This window comes from Myotis davidii, unplaced genomic scaffold (genome assembly GCF_000327345.1).
Source record: "Myotis davidii unplaced genomic scaffold, ASM32734v1 scaffold14, whole genome shotgun sequence".
Taxonomy (NCBI): domain Eukaryota; kingdom Metazoa; phylum Chordata; class Mammalia; order Chiroptera; family Vespertilionidae; genus Myotis; species Myotis davidii.
In genome coordinates, this window is record NW_006287372.1 from 91,495 (window position 1) to 101,340 (window position 9,846).

Below are 9,846 nucleotides of genomic sequence, written 5' to 3' on the forward strand. Positions count from 1 at the left end.
ATCAAGCACAGAGCAGGGCTCATCAGGGGGTTGGGGCGCCTTCCCCTGTCACGAACAGGGCAGGGCGGATAGGGAGGTTGTGGCTCTGCCCCCTGTCACACACAGAGCCGCAGGGCGATCAGGGGCTTTGGGCGCTGCCTCCTGTCACCCTGATCCCGGTGCCGGGAGGCCAGGAGTCCGGGGATGCCCCGCCGCCTGGTGCACCCAGCTCGGCTACGTACCCTTTCCCCCTATTTGTATTTTTATCCCCACCACTCATCCCTCCTCCTGCCACCCTCCTGTCTCGCCCCATAGTGGCTGCACCCACCGCCCCTTCCCCACCCTGCGCTGCTCTGCCGCATCTTTTGTTCCTCCAAGGCGCGCCGGTCCCCTCCCTCTTCCCCTGCCGGCGCCTGTAGAAGATCTGAACCCCGATGCAGCCCCAGCTTCTGTTCAGCTCTCGCCCCCCACCTGGCTCTTTGCGTGGCTCGGCTCCCTGGGGCATGGGGCATCCTTCCCTTCGACCCCAGAGGCGTGGCGCCAGCAGTGCTGACCTCGTGTGGCGTTGCGTGGGCCATACGTGGGCGGGTGGCCGTGCACAGTTGCTTGGACCCCTGCTTGTGGAGGGTGGGTGGTCTTTGTTGGAGAAGAGCTGGACTCCCTACCCGCAGGCAGGATAGGCATGGCCCTGCAAAACGCCCCAGACTTCTCCTAGGGCCTAGGGAGAACGGGTGCCTGGGAGAAGGTTCAAGTTCACTGTCTCAGACAGTGGTTCATCCCGTCCTGTCCTAAGCAGTGACAAGGATGGCATGCTGGTTGAGGCATTGGGTAGATACGCAAACAAAAATAGGCCTTTGTCACAGGCCATCAGGAAGCGAGATGCAGCGGCAGAGCCTGGGTCCTGTCTGCCAGGGGCTTCCAGCCCTGAGACCACTGCGGGATGAGGAGGGCTCAGAGCTGCCCGCCTCCCACCGTTAGTGGCTGCTCCGGGTGACCATCCCTGCAGTGACCAGGGACCACCCCTGTGGCTGCAGAAACTCCCCTAGCGGTCTTTCTGCGAGGCCCTGTGCCGGCCGCTTCCGTGGGAATGAGCGCACTGAGGGTCCTGGGAGGGAAGCCAGTAGCCGGCCTTTTCATGTTCTCCTCGTAAACCTAGATCCAGGGGACCCTGTGTACCGCACTCATACCCGAGAAATACACCGTGTGTCTGTGTCCATGTGTGTGTGTCCACGCGCTCACCTGTCTGAGGGCCAAGCATGCTCTGTCCATTGAAAGCAAATGTGTTTCCAAGGTCCTAGAGGTGTGAGGGTTGCCACACTGAATTCACTGGGATGCAGTCAAGGTGTGGGGAGAGCAGAGCCCTCCCTGCATGTGTCCAAAGTGAGAACGGGAGTAACTCAGCCAACAGCACAAGGCACCACCGTGTGCCCACAGACGAGATGGCTCCCGGGGACGTTTCAGGCCCGGCAGAGTGTCCGTCATCAAGCCGGCGCTTCTGTGTAGGTTGTCGTCTGCTCATCTGAAATAGGGCCTTGGTCCTGGTCTAAGTTTTCTTGTAAATGAAATACACCAGTTATAACTTAGATCTGATGCCAATGGAGTAATTGGGTTGCACAGCTATGAAATGTTCTCTGTTTTTGAGGGGAAGACTTTTTCATTTGTTACCACCATGATTGTGCTGTTTTACCTCTTAAAACATTGCCCTATCGGAGTATCTCGGCATCGGTTTCTATGTGCGTAGCGTATCGATCACATGCTTACCAGGGCCTTGTCTGTGCCGGACTGTGCTGGAGTCCTGTCACACGATGGCCGGCAGAGCTGAGTAAGTCAATTTTAGAAGTCTGGGTGCTTCCCGCACATTCCAGCGGCCATCAGAGCACAGTGGCCACGAGCCGAGATTTGGAGCCATACTGCCTGCATCGTTGGTGCCCAGCTCATCGCTTCCTAGCTGAGCGAGCTTGCGTGGGTGACTTCAGTGACTCACTTTATCATCTATAGAATGGAGACAATGCTATGGCCCCGCTCACAGGGTGGTCTCAAGGCTTCTGTGAATCGTATGTGTCTGGTGCTAGCACGTGGTGAGCACTGGGTCTGTGTTACCATAGTTCTTAGGAGTGAGTATGTGAAGATACGCCCAGCACAGTAATTACAATGGGCTCGAGTCTTGCATTCTGTAAGCTGTAACTCTGGTCCTCCTGACAGCGAATGTGATTGGCTTTCACAGGCGTGGGAATGGCTATGCGGAAAATGGGCTCCCTGGCCAAGCCAGACTGTGTCATCACTTCCGACGGCACACACCTCACCGTCAAAACCGAGAGCACGTTGAAGAACACCCAGTTCTCATGCAACCTGGGAGAGAAGTTTGAAGAGACCACAGCAGATGGCAGGAAAACTCAGGTTAGGCATCACTTACACACTCACAGAAGCTTCTAGAATGATAGATTGTATGAATAACATTTTGGCATTTACAGGCAGGAGCTGCTGAATAAAAGACATCTCAAGTTATTTTATGACTCGATTTGACAAATTAGTGTGAGAGGACCAGTATTGCAACTTAGTCTACTTTGTAAAACTAGTTTAAGGGACACGAGCACTTGAGTGTCTCTTACGTGCATCTAGGTTGACAAGCATCAACTATTTTATGAGTGAAACTGGCTTGAAGTAGACGCAGAATGGGAAAGCTGAAAAAATGTTGATCAAGGAGGTTATGCGTCATGGGACCTGCCCGGTAATGTCCTCTGGAAAATTAAAAAGTGCACTTTATCTCTGCAGACCGTCTGCAACTTCGTCAACGGCGCGCTGGTCCAGCACCAGGAGTGGGACGGGAAGGAGAGCACCATCACGCGGCGGCTGGAGGGCGGGAAGCTAGTGGTGGTGAGTGCTGGCCTCTGGCCTCTCGGGCATCACATTTGCGCCCGTAGTTCACAGAACTGTGTGCCACTGATCGTGAGCAGGGCAGCGAGGCCGGCGTAGAAAAGTGCACAATGACAAGTTAAGCTCTGAACACTGAACACTGCAAAGTCCTCTGTGGGGCAGAGAAGAGAGGGGATGGGCAGTGGTGTTGCCGGGCTGGGTCCACTCTGGGCCCTGCTGTGACTGGCCAGCATCATAGGCAACCCACCAAACTGCCCGCTGGGGCATGCAGTTTCCATTTCTTTAAACTGAGGTACTGCCCGGGCAGGTGGGGCTCAGCTGGAGCATCGTCCTGTACACCTCAAGGTTGCGGGTTTGATTCCCGGTCAGGGCACATACCCAGGTTGGAGGTTCAATCCCTGGTCGAAGTGCACATGGTAGGCAGCCAATCAATGTTTCTCTCACATTGGTGTTTCTCTCTACCCCTCTCCCTTTTCCTCTCTCTAAAATCAATTTTTAAAAAAACACACTTTAAAATGAGGAATACTGTTTGTCAAGACCAAATGAGTAATTTAGATACTACAAATCAGTACATTAGTTCCGCTAAACACATGCATATCTTAAGCTAATAACAGGTTCCAGCTTTACAAAACCCAGGAATCCTAACATGTATGCTCTTCACCTGTAAAACAGATGACAGGGTTTCACAGGATTCTGATCCTGGCACTTAACTTCCACCATTGCCTTAGGACACAGGATCTAACTCATCAATATCACTCTCTCTCCCAGGAATGCGTCATGAACAATGTCAACTGTACTCGGATCTATGAGAAAGTGGAGTAAGAATTCCATCATCCTTCCAGGCGGGAATTAGCCATGAGGATAAACAAGCTCAGTTCAATGAGCAAATCTCTCCACGCTTTTTTCTCCCCATTACCGTGTTCAGTTATCACAACCATTTTACATGCAACTATTTCTGAGTTGGTTTAATTAAGATGGACCGTTTCGTTGGTAAATAAATGTGTTTATGCTATACCACTGTTGTATGCTTTTTTTAAGAAAAAAAAAACTTTATAGGAAATTAGGGATGAGTTTTAACAATAATGAATTCCATAGAGTCTGGGGTAGTCTTGAGGGTACTCTATTGAAATTATATAGAGAGCTACTTCTGTGACAGATACACTACCCATCACTTAAGCTTGCCCTATGCTATTTGAACTATGTGTCAACTTGAGAATCTTAAATTCGTGGCAGAGACAGTTGTCATGGAAAAATAGCCATAAACACTTTGTAATTTAAATATTGAAATTAGGCCAATTAATACGCTTACAGGGGCCCCTCCTCGTTCAAGTGAAAGGAAGAGTCACACGTCTCTTACCTCAAATGAAAAGCTAGACGTGAGCAAGCTTGGGAGGAAGGCAGGTCGGAAGCTGAGATAAGCTGAAAGCAAGGCCTCTTGTACCAAACAGTCAAGTGAAAGCAAAGGAAACACCCTCGAAGGGCCTTGGAAGTGCTGATAGGAGTGGTGAGAAAGTGAAAGGGCCCCATTGCTGGTCTGTAGACTGGAGGTGTGTTGGCGGTCTGGAGGGGTCAAACCAGCCCCAACGTTCCCCCAAGGCAAAGCCTCACGCTCAGCAAGGCCCTGCCCTCACTTCAGTCCTGAGGAGGCTGAGAGGGGCGAGGCTGCGGGGCGGAAAGTGCGCCTGAAAGTGAAGCCGCAGAGGTTGCTTGAGGTCTAAGGAAAGACGCCACCGCTTCACTGCGGGCGGGAACTGAACCTGCGATGTTTTCTGTGGGACCATGCTGCTCTCCACAGGCTTCTCTGTCTGACTTTCCATTGTAATGTACGCTGCGAGTCACACAAGGACGCCTCAAGAAGTCGAATTAAAGATTCACATTTATTGCAAATCTGGGACTATGAGGGGGCATCACCCAAATCTCATAATACGGATAAGAAGGCCGCAACACCAGATTTATACAGGCAAAGATCACAAACGTATTGGTTACATCCCAAGGTTTGGAATGAGGAACCTGGTTCGCCAAAAAGCAGTTTACAGAAGCGGAAGCAGCATGTTATCTAAATTATAGTTTTGGGTCTCTGACAGCAACATTATCTAGAGCCCTCGGGTCTGGAATGAGGAACCTGGTTTGATCTAAATTACAGTTTTTGGGTCTCCGGAACACTGAGTCAACAGGGACACGTTAACCGGAGCCCTCTGACCTTGGGATAACTGTGCTGTCTTTCCCAGGTAAAGGAAAATGTGCTTTCTAAGACCAGTATGACCACAACCAATAGGATATTCACATTACAATCAATAGGGTATTTAATCAAATGGGGTGATTTATATAATTCAGAAAATTAAAATAACTTTTCTATTATTTTAGCAAGCAAATAAGTACAGAAACCAAACAGCAGGCTTAGAGTTAAACTATAGTTTCTACCTGAGGTGATTGCTACCATACTTCACCATCTTGGTTATTTTCGTCTCCATCCTAGAGTCCCTCTTTGGTCCCCTTGTCCTGCTTCTGACAACAGTACACTATGTCCCTGGGCCAATATATCAGTGTTACAATGCTCAGAGCCACCCCAGATGGGTGTTCACTGTTGTGTTCTGCATGACTCAGTTGAGAAAAGTGAGTCCAGGCAGCGGCCCCCAGCCGCACAGCAAGCCCACAGCAGACTGGGGAGCAGTGTGTCCAACACATCTTGGGCCACTGCCTCCCACCACGTCCTCACTTCCATCCTTCAGCTCATGGGCGGGCATTGCTCGAGGGCCGTGTTGCCCTCGATGCGGAGCCCTGACTCGTGGGTGAGAAGTTCTCTGTGTTGTGCTGGGCATCGAGGGATCAGCGTCTTAGAGTCATTGCCACACAACGCCCGTGGCCCCCCGCAGCCTCCCCCTAGCACCCCGTACATTCCAGATGTCTTCTCAGTGGCACCGCACCTAGCTGAGAACCACGGGGTAGAACAGGATCTGAACTTTATATTACCTGGTGTCAATTAAGCCCTTCTTTCTGCCAAGCGACCCTGTAACGCCAATAGACCCTCATGCAGAGGAATGAACTAGGCCTGCAGAGGGTGTGTTTTCCTCGGAACTGGTGAGCGCTGGAGTGTGTCCTGTTAGTTCTAAGCACACAGGTCTCCGGGAGCCTCCCTTTGCCCCAGGTCTCCCAGCTCTCCCGGTTCCTTCCTGGGCTTCACCACTCGCTGCCCATAGCCTGGTGGACGGGTCCCTGTGGATGTCACGTCTGATTTCAGACTAGCTTAGCCTTCTAACCTAGAGCGCAATGATGTATGTGCTTGGGTTTTGGAAGCAGACACTCCTGAAATCCAATTCTGGCTTCTTGCCCTTTAAGAGCTGTGCGACTTAGGGCAAGTTTCTTAACTCTTCTGAACTTTAGTCACATCCTTTGTAAATATATGACATTGCCTGGCCTGTGGAGCTGGTTGAAGATTCAGTGTGATGTTCACAGGAAGCACGTGTACAGGGCCCAGTGCACCCAGTGGGCCTTTCTCAGTGACTGAAAAGCTCCGTGACACCACACTGTCCAATCTGGTGGAAGTAGCCACACACAAGTGGGTATTGAGCACTTGAAATATTGTGAGTGCAACTGAGGAATTGAATTTTTTACTTTGATGTAACTTTCATCAATTAAAATGTAAACCTGAATCCCACAGATGGTTAGTAATGGACAGCACAGGACTCTAATCGCTTGTTTTCCAAAATCAAATTTCTTATTTTTATTCTAACCCACACCTCTTGTATTCTCCATGTCAATCCATGGGAATGTTATTTTTCCAGTTCCCTGGCTAAACACCTGGGAGTCATCCTCATCTTTTCTCTTCCTTTCCCACACCATAGCGAATCTATTAGCAAACGATTTCCGCTCTATCTGCAGAATCTATTTAGAAATTAATGAGGACTTCTCATCTCTCCCACAGACACCACCCTGGTTCAAACCCACCAGCATCTCTCCCCTGGCCTCCTTGTCTGCATGTTCAATCTCCCAGAGCAAACATTGTAAAGTCTGTCATTCCTGGTGAGAATCTCCATTCACTTCTCATAGTAGAAGCCAAAATCTTTACCGAGGTCCGAGCTGATCTTGCCCATGTCTCACTTCTCAACATCCCCTCCTGATTTCCTCTCCTCACGCAAACATTTTCCTCCAACCACTGATGATGCAAATGTGTTCCTGCCCCAGGGCCTTTGCACCTCCTACCACCTCTGCCTGTGCTGAATTTCCCTGGGGAAACTGCAGCCCAGTCTCCCTCAGCTTTCTCACTTCCTTCAGGTCTGTTCTCAGATGTCATCCTGGCAGTGAGTCATTCCCAGACCACAGTGTGTATCAGGGCCACACCCTCCCCCTCTCTATTCCTTTACGCCAATCCTTGCCTTGTCACCTGTCCTGATTGACTATATATTTACTTGTTTATGTTTTATTATTATTTGTCTTCCATGGGGAGGGAAGCTCTGTGAAGAAGGGACTTTGCTTTTACAGCACTCTCTCCATCATTCAATTAGGAATCAGCCTGGCAAACAGGAGATGCTCAATAAATATTTGTTAAATAAATTCATTAATAAATTAATGGCTTCTTTGTGCTTATTTAACACCTTTTAATATCACTTAAGACCTTTTATAATTCTGCTTCAATATGTTTTTAACCCCTATTTCTTACCTTTATAAAACCAAGTTCGGTCTGTCCTTTACTTGGGGGGAGGGCGTTAGGCGGGTAGCAGGGATGGTGACTGCAGAGCACGCATGTTCGACGTGGGAGTAAGGTTTCAGCCTTGTCCCGGAGCAAGTGTGCCGGACACTGCTCCACCAGGAAATCCTTGCCCAATTCCAGTCAACAAATGCACCTCATTTTCCTACCGCTGAGTAGTCTGCCCACAGGCAAGGTCTGTCAGAACTTGACCTGAGTTGTCTGAGGAACAGGGCGCAGATTAGAAACAATTTACTACAAGGAAGGGAGGTGGTTTAGCATAAATCAAACTCTCACACAAGGACAATGTGCCGGCCGCTGGGGGATTCTGCCCTGGAGCGCAGCGGAGTGGCCAAGGGGGCTGGAGATGGTGACCCCCCACCCCCATCCCAGGGAGACCTTCGCAGGGACAGGAGCCTTTGTCCACTGCTGTGTAAACAGGTTGCACTTATTGCTAACGCAGTGCTCCCTTTAGTCTTCATCTCTTCAACGGTGTTCTCAAATTTCTGGTATTTGAGTTGGTGCCATGACCCTATAAAGCTCGAGAGCCATCTTTTCAGCACCTCGGTTTTAATGGCGCCAGCTCAGCGAGGCTGCTGCTCAGTCCTGCTGCTCAGCAGCCATGGCTTCTGAGTGTCTGTTGTCTTTGAAATTCAGCTGTAAGTTTCTGGGAATCGTCACAGCTTTTCTCTGGGTGTCGCGTCCTCCCAGCTCCCTTCTTCCAGTGCCTGCCCCCCCCACCCCGAAAGCCCCTGCCACTGGGCTCATGTGTGATGTGGGTTAGTAGGAAGAACTAAGAAAGTGGGTGAGCTGGTGTAAAAAGCTGAGAGACGCGTGTTTTTAAATATTGTGAAAGGCGGGTGGTGTGATGTGTCACTGACCTGCAGCAACTGGAAAACCACGGGTCTCCTGACCTCTGGTCTGTCAGTCAGCTGTCACAGGCTGTGAGCAATACTCAACATCCAGCCGTCTGCTCCTCCCGCACCTCCTCCTCCTCCACACTACACTTTGAAAATGTCTGAAAAGAGAACTTTAATGTTTTTGAAGAGCCTTTTTAAAAAGTTTTGGTGACACATGATATGGTAAACAACGTAGAGCAGGCTCAGGGTCCTTTTTCCTGGAACTGACATCCTCGTATGAGAAGATGGAACACACATGATTCAAACAAGTGACCTCGAGTGACAAAAGCAGCAAGAAAAATACCAAACCAAGTAGGGTGATACCCAGTGAGCAGAGTTGAAGCTACTTTGTGTGGGGTGGTCAGGAAGCTGCTCAAAGAGGTGATGTTGGAACTGAGACCTGAAAGGGAGCAGAATGTGAGAGAGTGACATCTGGGGGCCGGCAGTGTGTGCTAGGAAGAGGGACTAGCAACTATAAGAGACCTGAGTGGAGACAGACAGCATGGCGGAGTGACAGAAACTTATTGAAAGTGAAGTGTTACAAAACCAAAATTCAACTGAGTACATTTAAAAGGTTTAATTGGCTTTATTAAAGGATTCATGATTCAGGCAGCATCTAATCCAGCAAGCAGACATACTCCGAGGAGTTATACAAAATGGAAAGCTTTTCTAGAAAGGAAGGTTAGGCAAGGAAGTCATTAGCAAAAGAAAAATGAAAGTTCATTGGAGGAAATTAAGAGTTCAGGGTGACAACACGCCTTCTCAGTGGCTGAGCTGTGGCGTTTTCCATTGGCTGGGCTTGTTGCTGGGCAAGAAGAAAATCTTCCTTCTGCTGGGGTAGTAAAGTAAATCACCTTCCTGTTAGAGATGCAAGGTACTGTGTTCCTGTTTGGGATCATGGATGGTAGGATATAAGAGCTCCCTGTACAGTAAACATCTGAAAGGAAGGAAATGTTAGAGTCAACCCTAATACACCAGTGAGATTTCCAGGCTATGCATGTTCTTCCCTGTACCTTCCTGTAGTATTTTTGAATATACTACTTATCATTACAAATACAATTAAAACTACTTACATTAAAATGTTTTTTGCATTTCTGTTATTACAGGTAGATAAGCTAGTTAATAAAAAATTAAACATCACTCAATCACAACAGACAACTGCTATCAACATTTTACTAAATTTTCTCTGTATATGCACATCTTGTGATTCACATGGGACATGTACATAATATTTTAGAGTCAGGATTTTTTGTGTCCCAAGCTCTTAGTAATTTTTTTAAATCTTTTTAAATGCCGTGTGGACATACTCTGATGACTTAAGCAGCCCCTGCTTCTAGGGGGTGACATGTGTTTTAATCTTTGTCACTGAACAGCACTCTGAGGACATCCTCACAACTACCTTTCCTTCCA

The 9,846-nt window shown here is 49.0% G+C and overlaps 1 protein-coding gene across 1 annotated transcript; it reads left to right on the top strand.

Moving 5' to 3' along the window:
* The first annotated feature begins 2,053 nt into the window (after positions 1 to 2,053).
* FABP5 (fatty acid binding protein 5) lies at positions 2,054 to 3,867 on the top strand. Its single transcript, XM_006759121.2, has 3 exons — positions 2,054 to 2,376; positions 2,752 to 2,853; positions 3,622 to 3,867. Exons 1-3 carry the CDS (start codon positions 2,212 to 2,214, stop codon positions 3,673 to 3,675), a joined length of 321 nt encoding a protein of 106 aa, XP_006759184.1. The 5' UTR covers positions 2,054 to 2,211; the 3' UTR covers positions 3,676 to 3,867.
* The last annotated feature ends 5,979 nt before the right edge of the window (positions 3,868 to 9,846 follow it).

What these genes read in the sequence shown, in the direction of transcription:
- FABP5 (XM_006759121.2), top strand. Translation starts at nt 2,212, where the DNA reads ATGGCTATGCGGAAAATGGGCTCCCTGGCCAAGCCAGACTGTGTCATC. An exon ending in CAGATGGCAGGAAAACTCAG is followed by an intron (nt 2,377 to 2,751) that starts GTTAGGCATCAC and finishes TTATCTCTGCAG; the next exon opens with ACCGTCTGCAACTTCGTCAA. An exon ending in AGGGCGGGAAGCTAGTGGTG is followed by an intron (nt 2,854 to 3,621) that starts GTGAGTGCTGGC and finishes TCTCTCTCCCAG; the next exon opens with GAATGCGTCATGAACAATGT.